We start from the raw sequence: 27,885 nt of genomic DNA, 5'->3' as shown, positions 1-27,885 counted from the left end.
ACTACTTTGTTAAGGATTATCACTCTAGTATTGCCCGTTTCTTTTTATTTCAGTTTATATTTTAAATGTTTGATTAATGAAAAGTTTTTAAAACTTATTTCAGGCGAAGATGATGTTAACTAAAACATCTCAAACTTGAGAAACTGGAAGTTCTGCAATACTTACTTTCATTTTTCACAGTTGATAAATGCAACTATTTTTATCATTTTCTTTGCTTAGTGTGAATGCTTAAAATACAGTTTATAAGTATTGCCACGGGCCTGGTGCAGTGATTTAGTGATTAAATCCTTACCTCGCATGTGCCACCATTATCTCACAATTTGTATCCCGGCTGCTCCACTTCCCATCTGGCTCCCTTCTTGTAGCTTGGGAAAGCAGTAGAGGATGGCCCAAAGCCTTGGGACTCTACACCCATGAAGGAGACCCACAAGAAGCTCTTGACTTAGAGTTAGCTCAAGCCCCTCTTGCAGCCACTTGGAGAGTAAACCAGTGGTAGGAAGATCTTTCTTTGGATCCTTCTCTCTGTAAAATCTGACCTTCCAATAAAAATAAAATTTAAATAAACAAATAAAAGTGAACAAAATATTGCCACAATAAGTAGTGTCCAAGGAATTAGAATCAGCTAAACTTTACCAAAATATTGTATCTCATGGACACAGTCTTTTCCAGATAGTAGAACTAAGACTCAGAGTGAATGCCTTGTGAGAAGAATATGTGAATAAATAAAAGTACTAGATACACATTTTAAGTATTGAGTGTGTGTCTACAAATCTGCTAATGCCTATAAAAGATACTTTATCAAAAATTGGTGCTATGAAGCTAGCATTGTAGTTTAATGGATAAAGTGACCCTGTGTGGCACTGGCTTCCCCCCATGTGGGAGCAAAGACAGCACATGTCCTTGGACCCCTGTACCCATCAGGGAGACCTGGAGGAAGCTCCTCGCTTCCTCTGGCCTTTGGCCCTTGTAGCCATTTGAAGGACGCACAATTCTTTCTGCCCCCCTACTCTGTGTATCTTCGTCTCTTTTTACAACTGTGCCTTTCAAATAAATAAGTAAATAAACAATATGAGTTGGTACTATTGAAAAATCAAACTTAAAAAGTACACCCTGTTTTTTGAACTGAATTAATTAAAATGAAAATTCATTAAATTAAAATGAAAAATGTACCTTCCCCACTAAATTCAACAAGTTAAGAAATGGAGCAAGATCAATCAAATCCACCCCAGACTTTTTGATTGATGCACATTAATTGGAATACTGCTGTATTTATTGCGTAGAAAGCAGACATGTGTTTAAACACCTCCATGAAATGTAAGTTCTGATTATGTTTGAACTCTTGTAAGTCAAAAATGTTATCCTGGGAAGAAAAAGATGTCTGCTGGGTGTTGAGGTTTCAGCCAAGAAAGGCCTCTTCCGAGAGAGAACCCAGAGTCTACTCCTTTGAGATGTGCCCGGAGTTAGATTGCCTCAAGTTTGCTGAGGGCTACCCGTGTTCCCCCTGTCGGATCATATTTCTGAGACCTACACAACTCTCCTCTCTTGGCTTCATCCTATTAGGCCACTTTCTATTTATTTTGATATCCTAAAATAAAACTGCTCCTTGACTTGTTTTACTAACCTCAGGAAAAGCAATGCTCACTGAGCTCCAAATAACTTTATATGAATACATTTCCCAGTTTGCTCTTAGTTTGATTTGGAGTATATTTGAAGCCATTATGTTTTTTATTCCACCGTTGTAGAATGGAGTAGTATTTATATAATTTGAAGAAGAATATCAAATCATTTGTTTCTGTTGCCTAACATCTTAAGTTTACAAAATATGTAGTTTTAGTATCTGCTTCACAATTTTAATTGATTTCTTATACTTAGAATCATCGCATGCACTAAAAAAGCAGCTTTTCATTCAGTCTTTATTTTACTCCATCATAAAGTTCCTGCAAGATGAACCAAGTAATGTATTCCCCCAATGTGTTTGACCCTGAAACCCAAAGAAATGACCTGGATTTCTGACAGTAGCTTACCTAAGTAGAATCAAGAATTAAACCTACTGTGAAATTTGTTGTGTAGGGGAAAGCATTTGCACTATACACTTTTGTTCACATTTTAACAATGCCTTTATTACTGGATTTGTGTCAAGATATTATACAGTTATTAAATGACTCCTACTGCATTTTTTAAAAAGGTAAAAGTAATATACTTTCCAAAATAATTCAAGTTAGTTGAATACTCTATTTTCAGTAGAAATACTTTACATAGAAAATCTGGATGGGCCCAGCACGATTGCTTGATTGGCTAATCCTCCCCTTGCAAGCACCAAGATTTTATAGGGGCACTGATTTGTGTCTCTTATTCCCTGCTTTTGGCCTGGGAGGGAAAACAGTGGAGGATGGGACAAAGCCATAGGAACCTGCACTGCTGTGAGAGACCAGGTAGAAGCTCCTGGATCTGGGCTTCAGATCTGTTCAGCTCTGGCTCTTGGGTCCATTTAGGGAGTGAACCAGCGGATGAAAGATCTTTCCATCTCTCTTTTTCTCTATAAATCTGCCTTTCCAGTAAGAATTAATCTTTTAAAAATGGTTTTTAATATGTATATTACACTTTTAACTTTCCATTTTAGAATTATTATTTGTGTTTAAGAACTATGAACTAAAAACTTTGTAATATTTTATGTGCCGTACCCAAGTGTGATAGTATTATTTTCTCTGGTTGCTAAGTGGGTAGATTTATGCTCTGAAGTCCCAATTTTTACCTTCAGATGCAGATGGCAACCAATTCAATATAGAGAAGATGGACTAGAAGCTTTAAAAGAGCTTTTAAAGTGGCTTGTGTTCTTTCATTAATTTCTGCCATGAATATAAAGTAATTATTTTTCAAGTCATCTCCATCAAAAACTGTATGAAAAACTAATAGGAAAAGTGGTAGATACATGAGACAAACATGGACTTGGGCAGTGACAAAGAATATAACCTTGAATACTAGACCTTTATCACATTGCTGTGAAACAGAATCGTTAGTGGGTCTGCTCTGTAGGCATTTGAATTTAATTTTGGAAATGATTTGATCATCCTAAAAAGGACTTATTTAGAGTTTTAGGGTACTTTTTTGTGTATTAAGTTAGAAACTGACGAAACTATGATTGGGTATGACTGCATAATGACTAACATTCAGTATCAGCACAATATTAGCAATACTGACATGTGGAATAGACTTGTGGTTTGAACAAGCCCACTAATGTAAGGCTTCTGTGTATTTGTTTCTTCTTTTAGGGGCAACTTACTTGACACAGTATGTAAGATGCTAGGAAGGATCCTATACTGAATTGAGGAAATTGCCAAGCCTAATGCAGTTGTGGAGTTAACAGTATGTTACAACTCCTGATGCCCCACTGTTTCCACTGGATTTTCCTCCTTGAAGGATGTGTGCAGTGGAATTCCTGTGGTTACTTTCTCATTTATACTACTATTTATGCTCTCAGTGCCATGTCTTGAGTGGGACAAGCCCATCCACTGATTTGCATAATGAAATACATGGGAACCCCAATGCTTGGCAACTGCTCCAGAATTTTGGACATGTTTTCTTGGCTTAAGGATCCTTTAAGGGGGTTTGGATGTAATTCAGCTTTAAGTGGCTTAAGATTTTTTCATTTCCATTTAACATGTCTGTCTGATCTTTTGCTGGGTTCTGTAACTTGTTAGGCTATGGTTTGTGATGCCTGTTGATGCATCTTCAAGCTAATGCAAAGGTGTGATGAGGTCATGAATGTGGTGCGGCACTTGCCGTGTTGTGTGAGAGGTGCAGTGTGTCTCGACTACATCTTTGTGGGTATAAGTCAGGAATGATTATGAATTTTAATGAAATATCATTTGGTGTCTGAGTTTTGTAGAGGTCCTCTGAGGGATCTTGGATTAATTTCTTCCCCTCGAATGGGTGGTTAATGGAGAAATGTGTTACTTTGAGTTCTCCTTTTGAACTTTGTGCTGTCTTCTCTTGCCTTTACAGTAGATTGTGAATCTAGTTTCATGAGCAGTGTTCTATTTGTCTTGTCTTTGGCCTACCCTGCATACTTTCTCATGCCTGATAATTTCCTAGACATATCACATCTTATGGCTACATTGATTTTTCTTTAATGGCCCTGTTTTCTCAGGGAAAAACTTGTGGTTTCCATGTTTGTGATTCAGTAGCATTTTTTCTTTCATGTTTGAGGGGTAGAGATAGACAAGAGCAGAATTTAAAGGCATACCATCCTGTAGACCTTCTGTCTGTGGAACCTTTGACTCCATATAGACAAGACAGCCTTTATTTTATAAAAGAAAGGGACTGATACCACTTTAGAAGGTTATTTTGAACATTTCAAAAAAGTGATGCATAGAAAATAGTTCATGTCTGCTCCTTAGTACGTTCTGAACTGCGAATAGGAGAAACAAATGAGTCATTTGCTTCCATTTCATTTTAATTTACTTTTCTTTCTTACCCCCCATGAAAATGAGATGGTCAGAATTCCATCTGCTTGATATGGGCAGCCTCCAATGGCCTGGCATATGGTATTGGCTTATATCACCACTACAGTTAATTTGTATGAATGATCACATAGGTTTGTATGAAATATATATGCAGGTCAAAATTATGTGAAGAATTATCTGAAGAATATGAGCATGAAGTTTCAATACCCATATGTGTGCTGAAATTCACACCTGGATGTTTTAAAGGGACTTTGTTTACAAAGAAAAGAAAACGAATCATTGCTATGTGAGTCACGGTTTAAATTGACAATTCCAACAGTATTCGATACTGTGTCTGCACCTTAGGATGAAGGCTTGCATCAAGATCCCCAAGTAGTTAAGAACAAGCAAGATGATCCCCATGCGCACACCTGGCACTTTTTATTGAGATGAACCTGGGATGTATATACTCGTTAATACAGCTAAATATTTATGATTCTCTGTTCTGTAGCATTTGCAGCAATACTTCCTAAATTTACATAAAGATGATGAATATTAGTTTTTGCTTACTATGCTCCATCACTGTTAAGTTGGCGTGTGTGTGTAGGGTTGTGCATGGGCATGCATGTACTTACCACTGGAATAATCACAAACCATAGGTTGTTAGCAACTTACGGCCTGCAGTGTAATGGCTTTTAGTGTAATTACAGTTACTTGATAAAATATTATATTGATTACTAACTTCGATGTGTTTCCATCACCTCAAGTGAAAGCCCTGTACCCACCAGTGTCACCAACCATTCCTACCTGTCCCCACCGCCTCTTGCTCCAGTCAGCAGTGAATAGTGTTTTCTCTATAGATAGGTCTACATACTGGACGTGTCTTTAAAAAGAATCAACTACTTGTGGTCTTGTGTAATTGACATATTTTACTTTATGTTGTTTTTTGTAGGTTTTTCCATGCTGCATGTATTGTTGCATTTCATTTTGTTAAATAATATTCTCTGTGGATGTTTTGCATTTTATCAGCTGAGTAGTTAATGAAGTTTTTAGATTTCTAGTTGTGGGTATTAAAAATAATGTTGCTATAGACAATCATGTTGAAGATTTTGTGGGATATGTTTTATTTTGGATACCTACTTAGGGATGAAATTTCTGAATCATGAGGACTCCATTGTTATCATTTGAGACTGCCAAATCATTTCCAAAGTGACTCTGCCTTTGTAATTTCCACCAGTGAAGATTCAGGCTTCCCATTTGTGCTAATCTTTGTCAATATTTCTCTGTCTCCTATTTCCTCCATGTGTGCAAAAATACTGTTGTAGTATAGTCTCTTAGTAACAGTTTCAAGAATAACTTTCTGCTGCTTAAGTGTATCATGAGGTAGGTATTGGCAAAGGTAGAGCATCTAGTATCATACTGTACAGATATGCGTACATGTTTCAGTGGGAGTCCTGCTTTTATTGTAGAGTACAGGTACATACTACTGTGATAATTTGGAGAATAATGGTGGCCGAGCAAAATGGGAAGGAAGAATCCTGTGCTTACAAAATTGTTTCATGGTAAATAAATACACATATTAACCGTAACAATGAAGGATAGCCTGGTATAGACAGGATAATGCAGTCCACTTAATAAAGTAATGGAGATCAATTATGTCCTACCCCATAGCACGACGGGAAATACAGCATAGAGGCCCTGTGTTCTGGCAAGGCTCTGTCAGGAAGTAGGCTGTGGGCAGAGACTTTGAGAATAGAAGCAGCGTAGGACACTTCTCTGTGTCCCCTGCGTATGCCTGTACATGTGTATGTGTTATACATGTTCATGTGTGAATTGAATTTGCAACATCCGCTGTTTGGCACTAGCTGGCCAATGTTGTCAATATATGATTCTTTCTATACATTTAAAGCTAGGATTTCTTTGCTTTATGGAGTCAGTATTGTGGCACAGCAGATCAAGGTGTCACTAGTGACCCAGGCATTCTCAGTTGGAGCACCTGCTCACTGTTTAAATCCAGCTTCCTGCTAATGTACCTGAGACAGCAGCAGAAATCAGCCTGAGCGCGTGGACCCCTGTCGCCAGTGAAGACGACTAGGATGATGTCCCTGGCTGTTGGTTTTGGTTGGCTCAGCCTTTAATCATTACAGTTATTTGGGTGCTGAGTCAGTGGGTGGATACCCACTCTCACTGTTTGTCTCTGTTGCTCTGCTTTCAAGTTAATTGATTAACCAGTCTTTAGAGAAAGATTGTTACTGTTATCCTGGTTAGTGCAAAGTGCTGGCTCTTCGTGGTATTCATTTCCAAGTCCCCAGGAGCTAATTATTTTGAATGTCTCTTCATCTGCTTGTTTGGCTGTCTGTTCACATACTTTCTGTGGGCAAATGTCTGCTTTATAATTGTTTCTACTTTTTAACTGGATAGTTTTTATCATTGGGTCAGCAAATTTCTGTATTGATGCAAGACATTTTAAAATCAGATTGATTTAAGAATATTTCCTCCATTCCCACTCTGTTTTATAAACAGGAATCAGATTATTTCAAAGGCTAAATTTTAAGGTTAGTGTTCATTTTCGTGATTCATTTAGCAGTACTTGTCTTTGAATAGCAATTATCCTCTCTTAATTTAAGGCAATAAATTGTGAACAACATAATTCTTTAAGAAAAAAAAAATAGAATGTAAGAGGCAGAAACAGAGTGAATGAGAGACACACAAACACCTTTATCTGCTGGTTCACTTCCCAGATGCCTGCGATGGTCCCAGTGGCCTGGTGTTGAAGCCAGGGAGAGGAAAATCAGATGGAGTTTCCCATGATGTTGACAGTTCTGGGCCAAGTACTGGGGCATTACCACTGCCAAGGGAGCTGTAGTCAGGGCATAGAGCTCAGAGAGGAACCCAGACACTCGGATGTGACATGTCTTAACCGCAAGGTCCAGCCTCTGCCCCCTGAAAAACAAAATTCTTAATTTCATTGTTTCCCAGGTTGTACCTGGCACACAAGATGCTGCACAGCAAATGAGCTCAGTTTCTAATGCATGCTGTTTTTGACAAATGCTGTTTGTTTCTGAGGTTACAAAATTAAAAGACCTCTGGCATTCTGCATGACAGATAGCCACTTTCCAGCTCAGCATTTCTAAGATTTGTTTCTAATTTGTCTCACTAAAACAACTACGAATAAATATTATATTCTGTAACATATTCAGAAACATTCTTTTCCTTTAAAATTTTTGTTTTCAGGAGGGCAGAGTGGCAGAGAGATACTCTTCCATTTTCTAGTCCTTCTACCAGAAGTCTGTTACAGCCAGAATTGTGCTTGACTGAAGCTAGGAGTCAGGAACTCCACACGGGTTTCCCATGTGGATGGCAGGGACCCAAACACTTGTATCACTATCTACTCCCAGCAGGTGCATGAGTAGGAAGCTGAACAATGAGTCAGAGTCGCCAGGGCTTTGCTGGGGATTTGCTTGTCCCAGATAGCATCTTGACCTGATGTGCCATAATGCCCATGCAGTTTGTTTGTTTTAAAATTTAGTTTTGATGATATTTACACACTTGTTTAGGTTGGGAAGGGTCGAGGGTGAGGGGAAAGTGGGTTAGAACATTGATATTCTTTTTCCTTCCTATTTTTTTTGTGGGGAGGAGAGAGGAGAAAAGGGGAGAAGATGCACCCAGCTTCCCAACCACCTCAGTACCACGGGGTAGGGAATAGCCATCCGATGTCATCCCAGAGTCCCCAGTGTGGCGCATGCTCTGAGAGTTCTGCTTAGGTGGTTTCGATTGTTCTGAAATGCTGTCAATCTTGCCACTTCAAGAAGGAGGAAATTCTTCTGAGGCCCATTGGCTGACAAAGTCAAACTTAGAGTCTCTATGGGCCCATAAACTTCCTGCCAACACTTGATTTGGGTAGTTGATCAATTTGTTTTGCCCTCCTTCCTCTGCTATGGTACCAGATCAGACAGCTTTTTTTTACTCTAAGATGTCAAGTGGTTTTATCTATTGCCATAGTACTGTATGCATCTAGGTGTGTAAAAAGTGGGAAAAAATAAATAAAAGATAAATTCTTTGCTATTTAAAAAATTAGTGTACACTTTTTATAATACAAATTTTGCATGAATTTTTCAGACTTTCCTCATTTAATGCTTTTTATAATAAAATGGTGATTTTTTTTAAAGTTCTAGATCCAGATAAATGACAGCAAAGGAGATTGAGGTATCCACAAATTGTTTATACTATGTTGGATTAGTTCAGGAGTCTGAGTTTGATATATGTGTTACACATGTGGGGAGAATCAAACTACAGTAGCTTAGGTGGTTCTGCTTTCTATCACTTCGAGTGTTGGCTTTTCCTTTGGGGTCGCACGTGAGTAAATTCCATAGATCTATTTCGTTTCCATTTCCAGGGCCCTTCTTGGGGTTGTTTGAGGCCTGCCATTGCTGCTTATCTTTCATTAAACAACAAAAACAGACATGGTGTGTGTGTGTGTGTATATACACATGTGCTCAGGTGAGACTCAAAGCTGAGATTTTCCTGGCTATTGAGGAAGGGATCATCTTCTGTCCCTCATAATTGGTTTACATTAGATATCACATTGTTTTGTCTGCAAAATCCTCTTTTGTTTCCAAGCAGAAAGAGTAGGAAGGCAGAAAGTTAAAACAGACTCATCAGGCATAACCTTTTTAAAGCAGTTTTATTGCAAGCTTCCCTTGATGACTTCTGCATGTATCTGATTAGCCATGATTTTGCTCTTCGACCTTATCATCTGTAAACAAATTGAAGTTGAGACATGTAATTGACTTCCCTTCCCTTTTTTCAAAATAGGCATGATCATATGCTTAGGGATGAACGGAGTGATGAAGGTAGCACTAGTCTTGCTGATTTCTTTTTTAATCCTAGCACCTAGGACAGGCCTGGCATAGAGCAGGTACTCCGTTCCTGTTTCTTAGTGTAGGATGAATAGACAGGTAGTTGGATGGATGGATGAGTGAGTAGGTGGCTGGCTGGCTGGCTGGCTGGATAGATGATGAACACTTTGTCAATCTTGAAAGATGTCTCTGAGGAAGTACTATTTAAAATGAAATGTGGGCCCGGCGGCGTGGCCTAGTGGCTAAAGTCCTCGCCTTGAAAGCCCCAGGATCCCATATGGGCGCCGGTTCTAATCCCGGCAGCTCCACTTCCCATCCAGCTCTCTGCTTGTGGCCTGGGAAAGCAGTCAAGGACGGCCCAAAGCTTTGGGAACCTGCACCCGCGTGGGAGACCCGGAAGAGGTTCCTGGTTCCCGGCTTCGGATCAGCACGCACCGGCCCGTTGTGGCTCACTTGGGGAGTGAAACATCGGATGGAAGATCTTCCTCTCTGTCTCTCCTCCTCTCTGTATATCCGGCTTTCCAATAATAATAAAATCTTTAAAAAAAATGAAATGAAACGTGCAGGATAAAAAATGGCCAGCAATACTAAGAAATGAAAGATTTCACTCTGGGCAAGAGAAATTGCATCCATGCCTTGAGTTATTGCAGTGAGCTCAAATTTAATTAGAAAACAAATGAAAACCATTGATCACTCCTTCATTGATTACCTCTTCTGAGCTTCATAATAACTGTGAAATATGTTATCTGTTATGATTCCCATTTTATAAGTGATGGAACTGAACATAGGATCATTTTTTAAAAATTCACCAACAGGGTAAAAGTGAAAAACATGAATTTCAAAATTATTGCACACTAAAATTAACTTTTCCACTTTTCCATGAACTTTTTGGGGATGCTCAGTGTTGTTCTGTCCTGTTCATAACAACCTCTCAAAGTAAAACTGTTTGGACAGGAAAGAGCAACGTGGAAAATATTTGAAAGTTTCTCTTTTTGCTGGAGTCTTCTTTTTACGCTGAGGAAAATCTTGTCAGCGCATTAAAAGAAATAAGACTGAAAATTTTGCAATGACTATTTTTAGAAAAATATCATTGACCCTATTAAAGTGCATAGAATGAACACAGTATCTTTTTGTCAATTATAAAAGTCAAAGCAATTCTGAAATTGAAAGTTAAAACACATAAAGATGAATTCAAAATCACACGTTAAGACTTAAATGAAAAATCATCATTTATTGGTTTTTAAGAAATACCATATCTTACAATGAGAGTTTAAGTGGGAAATTTTTGGCTTCATGTAATTTATTTCGTTTCATTCGAAAGTTTAAGAAGCTGTTTTATGTATGATTGTATATGTCAATAAGTTTTACCTATTTGGAGAGCAAAGTAGTTTTTCCATTTTCTGACACACACATTATCAGTAATAATGCTAGGATTTAACAAATTATATTTACTAATGTAGAATGTCAGAATATTTGATAGAAAAATAAAGAAGCTACCCAAGTGAAAGGACTCAAACATTTCTTACCACAAGTCAGGCTGTGCCTGGATTTAATTATTTTCCCTAGGATTTCCATTTTTTTCCCCTAAGAAAAGAGATCAGTTTCATAGATTACTCTCATGAAATTGCCAGAATGATTTTGTCTGACTTTTAATAATTTTCTGGGGCAAATAGCATTGAATGAGTCCTTTGATAAGTCATTATATAAACAGAATATAAATGTAAAGGGAATATAGAGAAATAGTAGCATGATCCAGTTGAAAAACAACCTATGACGAGCTAGAAATAATAAACAAAGGCTTTATTTTTCTTCACTGCTTCCTACTGAATTACCAAAGTTGGCAGAAATAATGCAAGAAGCAGTTTAACAAACTGTAAAATACAGATTTATGGCCACATTCAGTGCAGGTTAGAGGTGTGGTTTTACCTGAAGTAGAGTTCGTACAGTTAATAAATTGGAACCATAATGCTTTGTGTAGTATTTCACAAGAAAGCTGTTTTGTTTTGTCTACATAAAAGTTAGGGCTTTTAATTGTGGTTTGAGAACCATTGGGTTGGAGTTTGGTTCCTGTTTGTTTCTTTCTGGTTGGTTAGTTGGTTGGTTTTATAGACCTGTCATTTTTGTTGGAAATTTGATTGTGTTTTGAAACAATTTCAGTTTATATATTTAATGATACACATCTTTGCCACATTGAATAGACTTAGTCATAACATTTGCCCCAGTTGGTAAGTTTTGTGTTCATTGTTTGAGTCTTTTCTTACCATTGATGAACAAGGAAGATGAAGCCATCCTGGGCCTCTGACCAGGGAACTCAGTAATGTTAGAACTTGGACTTACTCACTGTTAGGCCGAAAACCATCTGATTCAGTACACTCAATGGTCATGCACATATGTTACATGTTATTCCGAGTAATGATGCACAAAGTTTTAATTATAAATGTAATTAAGTAAAAGTAAATTGTGTGTTGGCTTTGTCAAGGAATGGGTTTTTCTCATTCTGGATTAGCATAAAGCAGCAGTGCATTAATATATGTTCTGAACTATTCTCAATGAAAAATGCAGTTATGCCTAAGTAATATATTATTTTTTAAGATTTATTATTTTTATTTTCATTGGAAAGGCAGATATACAGAGAGGAGCAGATACAGAGAGAAAGATCTTCCATCCATTGGTTCACTGCCCAACTAGCTCCATAGGCTGGGGCTGAGCCCATCCTCTACTGCTTTCCCAGGCGACAGGCAGGGAGCTGGATGGGAAGTGGAGCAGCTGGGATACAAACCGGTGCCCTTATGGGCTCCCAGCATATGCAAGATAATGATTTATCCACTAGGCTATCACGCAGCCCCGTATATAATTATAAATAATGGTAAAATGTAAACAGCTAGCATTTAGTGACTGTTGATCATGAATCTTGATTATGAAGTCATTTTTAGATGCTATGAGTAAGTAAATGCTACACATTTTGGAAGTAACACACAAAGACATTAATTTATTCAAGGCCATGTGTTTAGTGACATTGAATATGCTAGAAGTACATGTAAACCAGTCAACTTTTGCTTACAGAGCTCACATGCTTACCTACTATGCTACAGTACTAATGATTCAGAAGGTACCTCAAGTTCTTATTAAGCTGTTAGACTTACTACACAAACACTTGTTCTGCCTCTACAGCATGGAGCTAGATGCATCCACACACAAGCACACACCTAATACTGTTTATTCAGAGATTATAGGAAGGAGTGAGTGGGTGAATGCAGGAATAAATAGTGCTAAGTTGATGTGCTAGTAAATAATTCTATATTAAACATATCATGTGTAATTTGCTATGCACTTATGCCTTGCATGTCCTTCCAAAGCCTACGTTTTAGGATATCATTAATTTGTAGTGCCCAATCGACTATTCCCTCTCTGCTACTCTGCCTTTCAAACATATAAATGGAACTTAAAAGTAAAAATAATACATAGAAAATGCTGCTACTTGGAAAAAGTTGTCTCTTGAATATACCTGATGCAGAGTTTTGTACTGTGGGCTTTTTGTAGAATGCAGTAAGGTCCTCTTCCTTCGCACAGAATCTTGAATGAGTCTGACCTCATTTGATGAAACTAGACAGAGTGGAATTGGTCTGCGGGGGAGTTGTGATGAACATGTGGGGTCTGTTCATGAGTTTCAGCCCCATAATTCTGTCTGGTTTACACAAGGGAAGCTGCTGTGGTCCACTAGGTTTAAATTCAGTTATAAAGGAAGATAAGTGATGTCCAGCACCATCTGTATTAGGTCTGCCTGGATCCTGACTCCCACTTCAGAACCCCAGACGGCTGATGAATGCCGCCTTGAGATCTTCTAGGATTCTTTCACTCTTTTTGGCCTCAGCCTCAGACCCAGTGAGATACACATTATGCCTTCCCCCAAGAAAGCAATAGGCTTGGCATTCTTACTCCATCTATTGCAAAAGACATGGGCTTAGAGTGTGATTCCCTGCAAGGACTGCTCTCGCCTAAGCTCTGTTGCAGATCTTCTCCCTGGAAGGCTCTGCCTTTTGGTAGAATCTGTATGCAGCAAGCCATTCAGGTCCGTTCTCTCATGTGGGATTCTGGGGACATGTTCAGTAACTAAGAGCTTGCAGGACAGCACAAGCCAAGGAACAATCTAAAGCAACTTGGCAAATTGCAAAGCTTTAAACCTGCTTATCAAATTGAAAGCTCCGTGCCTGTTCCATGAAATGTGTAGTTAAAACTCATCACCCGCCGCCTGCCCCTTGGTGTTTTATGACTCTTGGAAAATGAAACACATATGCACAGGTCCAGTCAAATTGTGCCGCGTGTTGGTGCTAACCTACACTTGCCTTTGTGGATTGTAGCTGAGGTTCCGCTCAAGTCTTGCATTGAACAGACATTAGAATTCGGAGAAAGGAGAACCCCTGATGAATTGTTTATTTATCTGGAGAATATTGCTTGTGATTTTTGGTTATAGAGCGAATTAACTTCTGGACTAATTTTGTGTTAACACATGAAAGTGATTGTACATACTTCACCACTTTTTAAGGTGTAGCTTGAAATACTTTGTTGCTGTTTCACTGACCCATTCTCATTCTGGTTCGAGAGGCCTTGCACAGATGAATCTGGCTCGCTCTTCCCAAAGCTAGGTGGGTCTGGGTCTCTTCATACTGTTACCTGATAAAAACGTCTTGTTATAATATCTCCTATTAGAAGCTTAGCTGTGCTCCCAGGCCCTACAGCCACAGTCACTCATTCTCAAGCCTGTTGTGGTACTCTCAGCTGCTTTTTAGTGTTATCATTGCTGTGTGTTTTATGTCCATGTATTTCTCTCATATGTTAGTTCCCTGTGATGAGCCAGGGGAACAGAGATGAATCTTTTTCTGTTGAGTTGTGCACGGAACACTTCCTGGCACATAATAGATAAACATGTACCTACTTAATCAATAAACAAATAGTTGTATAGTGACTTTTGTATCCTTACCTGTGTAGTTTTTATATTCAGTAAACAAAATGCAATTTCTTGAGAGTGATGTAAAGATGCAAGTTTTTTCTGTTCCTGTCTTCACCTTTGTGTTCATGTATCAAATCTTTTTACCTCCCTGAAGTATGTACAAAGAATCCCTTTATATTGGCCACAGGTCATGGTTAGAGCACTTCTCATTCCTTCATCAGTTGCTGTGGTGATTTTTTTTCTCCCAAGAATTCCCTAAAAGGGCTCTTATTTATAATCATTATTTATTACCAGTCTTAAAGGCAGAGTCAGAAAGAGATCTCCCACACAGTGGTTCACTCTCAAAGTGTGCACTACACATAGGAACAGGCCAGGCTGAGGACAGCAGCTGGGAATTCCATGCAGATGTCCTGTGGGAGTGAGCTGGGAGTCCCAGCTACTTGAGTGACCTGGCACCTGCTGTGTGCCAGGAAGCTGGAATGAGGAGCACATCCAGAATTCAGACTCTCACACTTCTCTATGGGCATCCTGAACAGCATTTTCTTAAGCATTATACCAAATGTCCTCCCCTAATTTTCACATAAGAATGCAAACAGGAGAAAATATCACAGGGAATGTCTATAAATATTGAAGGAAAACCATGCCCCTACAGAACAGTCCTTTCAGTTCTCCTCATTTCTCACGCTATTATTAAAAATAATCTCTTCTTGGATGAAACTCGTGTTTCCAGGCTGGCTTCTCCGGTGCTTCTCCTGTGAACTTTTTAAATTCTGCCCTTGGCAGCAGTTCTGTTTTCCTTGGAACCCAGTCCTCTGCAGCATAATCTTAGCTGAAGACTGAGATGTAGAAACTTATTATTAAAAATGGAAGAGGGAAGAATTTATTCCAAAGGGGTGAAAATGACAGCGTCAAGAAGCTTGGATTTTCAAAATGTTGTCTATAACACATTCTGAGTCTTGTCAAGGAAGTGACATTTGTTTGCTGGGGGTGGGGGGGAAACCAGGAGGGGGAACTCTGTGTGTGAGTCTTGGTGGATGGGAGCTGAGAAGGGAGGCAGGAGTCCCTTTTTAAATAGAAGTCCCTCATCAGTGGAAAGATTTTGTTTGCCATGTGTAGGCCTAACCTTGGTAACCTCTGTATCCCCAGATCTTCTGGTAAGATGCTTGTGAAAATGTCATTACTCCGAGGGATAATTACAGCCCAGTAGCCAAGAGGGATTTTTTTTTTTTAGATGCAGAGAGATGGTAGTCTTTTTTTTTTTTCTCCCTGAGTTAAATAACCATATACTCTGATCGAGTAGAATATATTCATTTATTTGAAAGTTGTGGTGAGACAGAGAGGAGAGACAGAGATCTTCTGTCTGCTGGTTCACTTCCCTGAAGCTTACAATACCCAGCTCGAGGCCAGGCTGAAGCCATGTGCCAGGAATCCCATCCTTGTCTGCCACAGGACTGTCAGGGGTTCCGGTGCTAAAGCCATCTTCTGCTGCCTTCCCGGGAGCATTAGCCGGTCCCTGGATCAGAACTAGAGAGCAGCTGGGACTCAAACCAGCACTTCATTGCTTTAATTTGTAACTCAATGCTGACTCCTACAATGTATTTTAGTCTCTTACACAGTGGTTTTAAAAATCATTTTGCAGTCTGATTCTTCTGTGTTGTATTCCCAGCCATTTTAAATAATGAATCATAAAATCATAAGCATTCCTTTTACTAAGACAGTGTATCTTCATAGATTTTCTTTTTCCTAGAATTGTTAGGCAATTTGCTGTTCTCGATTTATTTTGGAAGCCTAATTCACATGTAACAAAGTTAGGAAGAAAAAGTCATCAGTTTCCCCTTCTATTTTACATTGTCCGTGACCTGTTATTTTGTGTCTACTCCCACAACAATGTCAGATCACTGCTTACCTCACCTGCAACTTACCATTAATCCTATCTGCTTCTTGTTGATAAAATGTAAACATCAGTTTTCCACTTACTTCTGAAAGTCATTTCATTGCGCATATGTCATGTTTACTGTTTGTAGTAACTGAGGTTTTTTTTTTAAGGATTTTTTTTAATTGGAAACACAGGTTTACTGAGAGGAGCGCTAGAAAGCTTTTCCTTTCACTGATTCCCTCCCCAAGTGGCCCCAGCAGCCAGAGCTGAGCTGATTGGAGCCAGGAGCTTCTTCTGGGTCTTCTATGTGGGGGCTTTGAGTCATCCTCTACTGCTTTACCAGACCACTAGCTGGGAGCTGGAAGGGAAGTGGAACAGCTGGGACACAGACCAGCACCCATTTGGGATCCTAGCAGTTGCAAGGCGAAGATTTAGCCATTAGGCTACTGTGCCAGGCTGGACATTCTTTTTGTTGGCTGTTATCGATAGTCATGACAGTGGTGATCAAGAAAGTTCTATGCAGTAGTACTTTGGAAAACATTTTATTACTAGTGACTGGAAACTTAATTTTATTTTGAGTCATCGGCAACGTTAAACGAGTCAATACATCACGCTATGAATGGGTTCTCAGAATACTGAAAGCGTTCTTTTGGCTTTTGCCTTTAGTCCACAGTCTGAATGACGGTATAAGGGATTGTGTGCAAACAGGCAGCGGCGTTTGGACTGTCCTGTGTCCTAAGATCACCGTCACTCTCCAGCTCCCCACTTTTTCCTCATCCAGCCCCAGCGGGTACCCAGGGTGCTGGAACACTTGAAAAGCCTCCCTGACATCAGCCCCGCCCTCAGCACCATCACTGCTTCTTTCTCTGTGTTTAGAAAAAAATTACGGCGGGTACAGTAATAGACACCATCTGCACATTGCTGAATTAATGAAAACTACATTTTGTCCCAGATTATTTTAATTAAAATTAAAATTGTAGTGGTTAAGTTTTTGTATGATTTCCTCACATCAAATAAAGAAAATAAAGTCCTGTTTATTGTCTTTGACGCCTTTTTAATTGACTAGAGAATATTGTGGTGTCTCATTTATCAGTTACAATGCTAATTGCTTTATTTCACAGACTATGTAAATTTCAGGAACATTTTTTATTATTTTGAACACAAGTAACAGTGGTATGCATTTGAAAAATTCCAAGTATAACATAAAGGTAATTTTAATACAGGTGTATGTATAGATAGAATAATGCAATTTCTTACTCAAAAGGCCTCATGTTGATTTGTGTACAATATTAGCAAATATTTGGGAAACCATCCTGTTTTATGCCTCAAAAAAAAAAAAAAGATTCAGGCAGTAACTTTTGGAAGACCCACTTTATAAGCTCTGATTTGCAAAGTCCGGTGAATCTACTCTTAGGCAGTCCACTGAAGCCTATGTTATGAATGTTGTGTGTTGTGACTGAAAATTTGTCATATTTAAGGCAGTGAATAGCAGAGAGCAGTAAGTTGATGTATATAAAAACATCATCTTTTTAATTGTAACACTGATCCTGGCATAATGTTACCCTCTGGATTTCCTGCTATTGTCCAGCAGCCTCAGCATATTATTGAGTATCACGTGTGGCTGAAGCTTTGATGTAGCTCTTTGAGTTGTGATACCTCCACTGGCCATCCACCAAGTGATCCCGGTGCTGTTAAACTCACTTGGAAGGATGGTGGTCATCTTCAGAAGGATGTGTATGTTTCCTGTTGACCAGGTCAACCTGCTGTAAATGCTCTTCTCACAAGAGTGTGGTGTCGTTTCCCTAGTGCTTATACTCAGAAGATAGTCCTGTGACCTCGTGACAATGGCAGAGGATTGAAATGTGTGAAAAATAGTTTTGGAGGATGCCAGGGAACAACAAATGTTTCTAATTTGTATGTTTCTATGGCGTACTGTTTATCTCATTTACCTTATTAGCTTTAAATTTACATTAATCTTAACTAAGAGATGTAATGCCAGTGAATCTCCATTAAAAGTGATGAAAGCCCTAAAACATATCAACTATGAAAGCACTTCATTTTATGTAACTATTATCTTGGCTGATTCACCCAGTATTGTATGTTTTCCAAATTGTAAATCATTGCAATAATTCCAAGGCTTATAGTGGTTTACTGTATCTTGTTTAAAATGAGTGGTTTAAAATTATATCGTTCTATTCTTCACTTACTGAGTTCTGACCATGTCTGATGTAATTTTTATGAAGGTCTTAAAAGCCTATGTTACATGAGATAGGTTTATTTTTTAAAGTGTTCATAAGTTTGTGATATTATCGAGGAAAGTTAAAAATTATTGAAATATTTCAGCCTTTGGGTTTATATCATGTATGTGAGTGGATTAAACGAGTCATGTGGATTACTTGGCATATTTTCCTAATAAATGGGAAGAATAATCATATACAAGTGGGACTAAACAGTGTGCAGGCATTCTGGGATATTCCTGACGAAGGCAGGAAAGCTATTCTTAAGCAGACCCCTTCTGTCACAGGGTGGTAGTAAAATACTTTCCAAACAACTTATGGTTCAAACTGTAGCTATCAAACTAACCGTTTGTTTGTTGTCATGACTGTCCAACATGTTACTAAAAGCACACAGATTCAGAAAACTAGTTATTCTTAATTAAAAAGAGTACAAATATTTGTCAAGCACAATACTGAATTTACCATTGTCATCATCTTTTTTACAGCTCATGGGACATTCGGAATGGGACCACAAACGAGGACTAAGGGGGCCCCAGGTAAGTGTATTTTCATTTCCTCTGTCTCATTTTGTTTCTTAACCTTAAGGGCCATGAGTTTTCTGAAATTCAACAAATAGAAGTAGGGAAAGGAAGAGGCAAAATAATCATGCCATTTGTTTTTATTTAAGTTAACTGTAATTAAAGTCTGGGATTCAAGCCCCAAGGGCAAACACTGAATATTCCTCCTAAGATTCCCAGATTGTCAGTGTTGATCTGAATGTAGATTTGATGGTCATCTTGTCTGATCAGCAGCCCGCACTCTTCATTTTCCTCACTTCCTGTGATAATTTCCCTTGTATTTTCTTCTTCTATCTTCCTGTTTTGGGTTAAATATTTTGAAATATAATCAGAGGAAACTGAACTAATTAGAAGATTTTCTCTCTAAATTAGCTGTCTTCATCTAAGGGAAGTAGAAACATGAAAGGACCCATTATTTTTTAAAAGAAACAAATCCTAAACCTTTCTATATTACCAGACTGTTTTCATTGTTTTACTTTATGTCTTAGGCAACAAGAAAAGCTTCCATGACGCATTTATGCTTTTTAATGACCTAATTAGACAATGTGGATTTGTTTTACTTCCATAATTGCTCTGCCTCAGAATAAAGGCTGAGTTTTACACGAAGGAAATCATCTGTCCTCCTGGGGTATTTTGTGAAGAAAAATAAAAGTAGTTCATTTTGTGGCAGCCTGTGTTTACCTGACTGTGAACAAGCCAAGTAATAAGAGCATAGAAATTGTTATCTCTTTTTGCTGATGCTTTATAATTCTCACTGAAAATATGGTAAAAAGAAGTTGAATATACAATACTGTACTATATTGAATCTTCATTTTGATGTAAGGGTTTCCCCAAGTATTCTATGAACCTTACATCATCTTATATTAAATTCGTATGGATGGGGCTCAGCACGATGGCTCAGTTGGCTAATCCTCCTTCTTGGAAGTGCTAGTATCCCTTATGGGTGCTGGCCTGTGTCATGGCTGCTCCACTTCTCATCCACATCCCTCCTTGTGATTTGGGAAAGCAGTGGAAGATAGGCCAAAACCTTGAAACACTGCACCCATGTAGAAGTAAGAATTCCTGGCTTTGGATCGGCTCGACTCCGACTGTTGTGGCCATTTGGGGAGGTAAGCATTGATGGAAGATCTTTCTCACTGTATCTCCATCTCTATAAACCTGCCTTTCCAATAAATAAATAAGTAAATTCAAAAAATTTTAAAGTTGGTATAGATGACTGTATTAATTTAGGTCATTGGGAAAATGGCACAGTATTGTAAATTCAAATATTTCTTTTTACCAGGCTGCCATGAGATGAACTTCAGAGTAATGATTTCAAAATGTTCATGCAAGAATTGAATTAAAAGATACTTTGTTGCCAAAAATTAATTACATGCATAGCCTTATCATAACACATTTTCATGAACTTCTGGAGATGTCTTTCTTACGTAATTTTATTATTTTTGTACTTTTATTATAATAGCCTTTGTCAAGTTAGGATTGAATATTTTGTTAATATAATTTAAAAAAAATAGTCTTCTAGAAATACAGTCACTTGTATTAAGTTTAAATGCCACTGTTGAATTTATCTGGATAATAAGATGCTGGACTCTAAAAAAAAAGTTTAAATGCCAAAGATTAGTATTATAAAATTTACAAATTTTTGTGTATAGCTAGAAAATTTCAAAATTCCATATAAGCACCCACAAAATATCTTTACAAATAATATCTTGATTGCAAAGTCAAAGTTTGAGGTGGTTCTAAAAAACAAAGGATGTCAAATTTTTGCATGAAATAACTTGTGCATGAAGGACTTTTCTAGATCTTTCAAGTGACGGAATAACTACCATAAAAGTAGTATACCATGTCACATTTTGATCCTTCATCTCAGGTAAAACTGTCAAGATAAAAAGAAAAACTACACTCATTTAAAATAAAACAATTTCAAATATGATATGAAAATTTTTCATTAGGGGTAGGTAGTTGGTTCACTAGTTAAGATGCCCACATCCCATATCATGGAGTTCCTGGGTTCAAGTCCAGCTTCCTGCTTATTCAGACCCTGGGAGACAGGGAGTAATGGCTCCGTTTCTTGGTTTACTGCCATCTGGATTGCATTGCTGGCATCAGCCTGGCCTTGCCTTGGCTTTTCTGAACGTGTGAGGCATGAACCAGATGAACACTGTGTCAGTCTGTGTCATTGCCTCTCAAATTGGAAAAAAAAGTTATTTGGGTGAATATCATAAATTGAGCATTATGTAATGACTTCTTATCTAATTGTATTTCCACACTATAGTGTACTGTTTTTGACCATGGAACCTTCTTACCTTACTATCATTTCCTTGAATTACACGTATAGTCTTTCACTCAGAGGGAATTTCATTTGCACATAGATCTCTTAGTAGTTGACTGCTACTCCAAAGTTTCACTCACATCGCTTTCAGTTTCAGTACTTCTACGTGTACAGCAATGGGCAAGTTCTGACTTTGAAGGAAACCTACATGACAACATCACTGTTTCCAAGCGTTCCTAGGCACATTTATAGTGTTTGAATCCTAGGAGGTGGCACATTATGTTGCAAGTAATGTGGTCTTTGTCAACCACATGGGAGACCCACGTTGAGTTTCTGCCTCTTGGCTTCTGCCTAACCCAGCTCAAGTTTTTGTAGAGTATTTATGGAGTGAGCCAGCCACCAGATGGAAGAAATCCACCTGGGGTGTGTGTGTGTGCGTGTGTGTGTGTACACGTATATGTGCATGCTATCAGGTTATTTCAACAAGCTCATTCACTCTCCAGACTCAGTAAAAACCAACACCTTGGAATCACTTTGGCATTCGGGATTACGGGAGCATCAGTGAACTTGGGGAATACAGTTTCAATAGACTCACCTATGGAAAGTAGAGTATGGGAATTGGCAAGAGAATAACCCCGTATGGGGGTTGTTGTTGCAGGATTTTTGTTTTAGATGAAAGGTTTGTAGAAGTAGATGGCAACAGAAGTGAGTTGAGTGACTTTTTGTTTGTATGTTTGTTTTTGCTAAGGGGAGATACGCATCTTAATTCCAGTTGAAAACAATCATGTTGGAAAAGAAAACACTGAATTCTTAAGAGTTAAGATTGAGAGAATGGTGTGATACAGGGAAGAGAAGGCACTTGATGGCATAGTGGTCCATGTGGCATCTCTTTGTGTTTTCCTATCAGGTACCTGGGCTTCCATCCTCAACTAAATGTCTCAAATGTACGACTGAGTCAGTCCGCCTGACTCAACTTCTGTTAAAAGAAACAAAGCTGTCTTAAAAGGAATATTTTGGCACGTTTTACTTTGTTAAAAACATGAGTGTGGGATTGGTGGTGTTGTGAAGCAGGTTAGGCCACTGTGTAACATGCGCTTCCCTCCCCCACCCCCATTTGGGAGCACCTGTTGCAGTGCTGGCTGTGCTGCTTTGTTCCTAATGGGAAGGCCTGGATCCACAAAGACCAGGTTAGCCTCTGTGACTCCTGGCCTTGGGTTGGCTTAACTCAAACCCAACTGTGGCAGGCATTTGGAGAGTAAACTAGCAAATGACAGATCTCTTTCTGTCTTCATCTTTCAGTCATTCTGGTTTACAAATAAATGAATGTGTAATTAAACAAATGTAACAAACTGAAAATATCTCTTGTCCACTTTTAGCTTTTGAGGAATGAAAAATGAACAAAACTTTAACTTTTGCCTTCACGTAGTTGCCAGGCAACTTTTGGCAACATGCAGTTTGCTCTAACGTCGGCCTTAATCATTACCATGAGAGCATTCCAATCCACTGGCATTTCCTCTGCGGTGCTTAATAAATAAGAGATTTTCCCAAGTTTGCTTTTTTTCCTCCAAAATTTTATCATATATACATAACCACAGAATTGTAGAAAATGGACCTTCAATAACAAATAGTTGCCATGTAGAAAAATACCTATCTTGCTTTAAGTGAATTCGAACACCTGATTTCATGTGAATCACGTCAGAGTTTTTCTTTAAGTTGACTTTGTTGTCAGTAATTTGGTTGTATAACTTTGTAAGCTCACTCTCAGCTTTCTGGCTGGTTTTTCTTCCTCATACTTTCTGTATTTTTTAAAAATATCTTCTTTCTGATAATAGATCATCTGAATATAAGAAAGATGTTCAGTGGTAAGTTTCCAGCAATATGCAGCACATTTTCTTTCTGGCTGCATTCCCAGTAATACCAAATGCAGTCTGGGCATGACATTCTCACAATGCAATCCATGTTTTTATTTTCTTTTTCTCTCAATTCTCGAAAGAAAAGTTTCCAATGGGAAATGAAGAGAAGCAACTCAAAAGTTGTCCTCCACTGAGAAGCCCACAGGAAGGAGGGGGGCATTACAGGGAGGCTAGAATTTACTTGTTACTTAGTTGAGGGTGCTGTGGGAAACACTAATTCTTTTACGAATCTTTGGACTTCCTCACATTTTAATATAATGGGAGGCATCGGGATTCATTTAGCAATAAAGACATGCAGGTTCTTCAGTCGTGTGATATATTCTTGTTGCATTCCTAACAGTAACTTGACTTCAGATGATTTCAGGAATAGCTGTTGAGTGATTTTTCTAGTTTTGAAGTGATTGAAATTTCTCTTTAGATAAGAAGAGTCTGGTTTGTATGTTCTTGAAGAATTGAAGTATTGTAAATACAATACAGGAAGGTAGCAGAATAATTTAGTGAAGCAAAGTTTAAATGACAAGTATATTTAAAAGTGATAGTACATTTTAAAGTGACCTGTAGTCAGTGTAGTATCTTAAATTGTTTACCAATCACTAGCTGCTCCGACCTTGAAAGTTGTCGGATAAAAAGCCATCTTGTGCAGTAGTGAAAACAAGAGACATTAAACCCATCTTACCCGCTGGCTTGCCTGCTAGATCCTCCTCTAGACATCTTACATCTTAGTCTACCATTGTGAGGAAATCTGTTTTGACTTTTCTCCCTTTTTCTAGTCTTGCTTGTATCTAGCCACAATTTTATATCATGTCTTTGATTTTCACTAGAAAACTTCGTAAGACACAGTCTTAGAACATTGGTCATGGCAGCGGGTGTTGTTGACACTGTCCATGGCACCCCAGTGTCAAGAGGATGCAGAGACATTTCTGCTGGTCCTCAAAGAAGGGAAAACCGCTTGAAAGCACTAGTTGCTCACCCATGTGGCATCCCTGGTCTCTACCCACCAGATTGCCAGAAGCAAATCCCCAGACTCTAGTTGTAATAATAAAAAAATGCATGAAGACTTGGTCCATGGCCCCTCAGAGACAAAGTTGCCTGTAGTTGAGAAGCGGGGAGGTCAGTGCCTGTCCTCACTATGCATGCAGAAAAAAGTAAATGTCATCTAATTAGTTTTGACAGTTCATACAGGGAAATGGGCTTATTTGTCTTTCAGCATTTGAGCATCCAGCCTTTGGGGGTTCTGCATTTAATTCTGTGACACATCAATTAAGAAGAACATTTCCATTTGTCCTGAAAGCAGGTCTCTCACAGTTGAAACCCTATCCTGAAAAACAGGCTGGGAGGAGATGTACCCGTTTCACACAGAGGCATTCAGGGGGCTTGCTGGAGCAGTTCCCTGAGGAGTGTGGCTCTGTCCCTGCACATGTTGCCTGGAACACATGTTTTTGGCAAGCTAACAGATGACCTTGACTAAGTCACTCTTTGTTAATGGTCCTGCTCTCTTTCAAAGAGCTTTGATAAACAGGAATCAAGCAAGTCTATGGAAATAAAAGGGAAAATTGCCACTGGCAACAATACTTTCATTCCCCCTCCCCATTGGTAGATCAGGAGACACAATGTGTAGTACTTATTGAATGACCTCCTTATCTTGAGGACCATGGCATCATTCACATGACATGTACACCACATTATGCTTATGTGGCCCGATCACAGCCTTTCAGAGTGTTACCTAAAGTGAAACTAAGCAAGTAAGTGAGCAGTAGTTAGTATAGGCATTTGTCTCTAGATCCCATAATAGTTCAAGTAATAGTTACATTATTTGACAGAGGAAAGATTAAAAGTTTTGTGACTTTAAGCCAGAGACAAGTTGATCAGGTGTATGGTTATGCTTCTATTATGTTGCTGATACCCTGATACACACATAAGAATTTAACTATTTAATATGAGTGTTTTGCATTTGAAGTTCCTGGGAACTAATTTTACAGTCCTGTCATTTTGCTTTTCACTTAATAGAAGAACAAAAGAATAATAGGATACCTTGAATATAGCTAATTTTATGTGTGAATTGCAACATTGGACAGACAAATAATTTTATCATGTGCTGGATGATTTTGTACCATCTCTGGCTTACAGTAAAATCATACAGAGTTTTAAACATACAGATCTTATTTTTCATCATTAGTGAAAACAGGCTGTCAAAGAATAGTTTTGCTGATGGATATATGAATATTATATATGGAATAAAACTTACACAAAAGGGTGATGCCAACTGTATAATATTTTCATGTGAGTGAAAAATTTAAAGTTGGGATATTTTGAGTAGAATACATTATTGAAAGAGAGCTAGAAAAGGTGAGATGAGGTGAATGACATAGGCCAGGTAACCGGAGAGGGTGAATTACAGCAAAGGAAGAGGGAAATAATTTGTGATCTGTGTGATAAATGGTTGATCTTCTAAGATGAATGGTAACATCTATTTGATTATAGCAATTTTTTAAAAAGGCCAAGATATTTTAGGTTTGTAGTACATACTTGGTGCAGTTTGTAAAAAAAAAATGACATCACTGTTTTCTATTTCATTTCTTTTCATGCTTTAACAAAGTATTTCTAATAGTATTCACTGTTACTTATAGTTTTTCTTTGCCGCCATGCTACAGTGTAAACTGAAAGTGTCTAATTTTCCCTTCTCTGTGACATATTACATTGTCATCAATGGTACTGATTTTCAAATAGCATTACCATGACAGAACAGATCGTGGATCAGTTTCGTTCTCAGGCTTGATTGGTTGCACAGAATGCAGTTTTGTGAGAACATAAGCAAATTCCAGGAACTGAGGCTAATGATTACAAAGGAAAAAAACAGGGAAAGGTCTTATGTGTTACAGAAATTAAATGGTCACAAAAACGCTTTGTTGAGTTTAGGTGTCTAGATCTTTGGGGGTTTTTGTCTTAGTTTTTGCCTTTGTTTTGTTTTGTTTGATCTTTATAGCTATTGGTTATGCAATAGCAGTTCCTAGAAAATTGAATGTTGCAAGCTGAAGTTTATTCTTACTGGAAACCCACAGGTTATCACAATTGAACTAAGTAATTTGCTTGCTAAATATTGTGGCCATATCTTTCTGGGTGCTTTTCCCATTTATATCTCTACAAGTATTTCCATGTTAGAATTCAGTAGTCAGTTTTTTTAAAGTTTATTGATCTTTATTGGAAAGGCAGATTTATAGCAAAACAGGTCCTCCATCCTCTGGTTCACCCCCAAAATGGTCCCAATGACCAGAGAAGAGCCAGGAGTCAGGAGCTTCTTCTGAGTCTCCCTTATAGGTGTATGGACCCAAGATACTGGGCCATCGTCCTCTGTTTTCTCAGGCCGTAAGCAGGTAGGTGGACTGGAAGTAGAACGGCTGGGGCATGAGCCTGTGCCCACATGGGTTCCTGGCTGTTAAAGATAGAGGATGAGCCTTTTTAAATTTTTATTTGTATTGGAAAGTCAGATTTATACAGAGAAGAAGATAGAAAAAGAATCTCCATCCACTGGTTCACTCCCCAAGCAGCTGCTGGAATTGAGCTGATCCAAAGCCAGGAGTTTCTTTTGGGTCTCCCAAGTGGGTGCTCGGTCCCAAGGCTTTGGATCATCCTCTACTGCTTTCCCAGGCCACAAACAGGGAGCTGGAAGGGAAGTGAACAGTCGGGACTAGAACTGGTGCCTGTATGGGATCCTGGTATATGGAAGGTGAGGACTTCAGCCACTACGTTATGGCACCAGGACCCCCAGGATTAGCTTTTTGAACCGGAGTGTAGGTCCCTAGGAGTTCTTTTTTCAAAGCACTTTAGCCTTTAGTTTGGAGAAATTTGTTTGCATATTGTCAGTGGTAGACACTTAAAAGAGCAAGTGGAAAAAAAAAAAAGATTGGGAGAAAAAAATTCTCCCAGATAGTTGTGATAAACAAATGCAGTAGAAATTTTAAAAATAAGCCAGCAGGAGCAGTTAGAGTAATGAAGAAGTGCAAATGGATGCCAGAACTCAGGATCTTAAAGGACTGAGAGAAGTTGTGGTTCAGTGATAATGCAGAAGATTGGAGAGGCATAAAGGATTAGGCATAACAGCAGGTGCCATCCAGTGAAGCAAGAGGATAACATGACCTTTGCCGCCACATGGAGATGGTTGGGAGTGTGTAAATCCCTTGTATCCTGGGAACCCTGATTTGTAGGTGTGTTAGGTGGCAAACCCCACATTCCTGCTCACTGCCCCAATGAAGACGATGGTGATTTTATGCTCTTACAGTTTTCTTCTGTTATCTTAGAAAAAAGCAAAACAACACATATTCATTGTGTTGACAGCCTTTGTAGAATTTTCAGGATCTCAGTTGAGATCTATTAGTGGGTGAAAGTAACCCAGCTGCTTAAACCTCTGGGCTTGCCTGCCAGGGTTGTCGTTAGCCGGTAGCTGGAGTTAGGAAGAGCTGCTTATTGAATTCTCTACTTCAATATGAGATTGTATGTAGCTTAACTGGAATCTGAAATTGAGCCGAATGTATACACCGATTTTTTTTCTTTTCAGATTTCCGATTCATCCTGTAAGTTTCGCAGAGCTAATCATAGGAAAATTTACAGTTTTCTTACAGAAATATGTGTCATGATTTTTACTGTTTTATTAAATAGCATTAGTCTAGCAGTCTGATTTTATACTGATTTGGTGAATATTTTTAATAAGCACTTTTAAAATAGATGAAAACAGTTATAGTTTTTAAATCTGTGGTGTAACTTGTTCAAGTAAGTTCTGCTGAACC

General features: G+C 38.5%; 1 protein-coding gene and 1 long non-coding RNA gene across 3 annotated transcripts in view; one reads left to right on the top strand and one right to left on the bottom strand.

Annotated features, from left to right (window-relative positions):
• Nucleotides 1–27,885, top strand: part of PDE3A (phosphodiesterase 3A) — a 244,735-nt gene that overhangs the window by 132,262 nt on the left and 84,588 nt on the right. Inside the window, exon 2 of the mRNA XM_058655656.1 lies at nt 18,848–18,898. Coding sequence (XP_058511639.1) covers nt 18,848–18,898 — 51 coding nt within the window. The remainder of the gene's footprint in view (nt 1–18,847; nt 18,899–27,885) is intronic.
• Nucleotides 19,016–21,290, bottom strand: LOC131478075 (uncharacterized). Of its 2 annotated transcripts, none has more exons than XR_009244295.1 (3): nt 21,226–21,290; nt 20,907–21,102; nt 19,016–19,301 (listed from the first exon to the last, which is right to left on the bottom strand). It is a non-coding gene; the product is annotated as an uncharacterized LOC131478075 (long non-coding RNA). The 2 variants fall into 2 exon arrangements; XR_009244296.1 differs by having other exon boundaries at nt 19,016–19,217.

The sequence above is a fragment of the Ochotona princeps genome, chromosome 27 (genome assembly GCF_030435755.1).
Source record: "Ochotona princeps isolate mOchPri1 chromosome 27, mOchPri1.hap1, whole genome shotgun sequence".
NCBI lineage: Eukaryota > Metazoa > Chordata > Mammalia > Lagomorpha > Ochotonidae > Ochotona > Ochotona princeps.
This window is presented reverse-complemented; position numbering and strand designations above follow the sequence as displayed.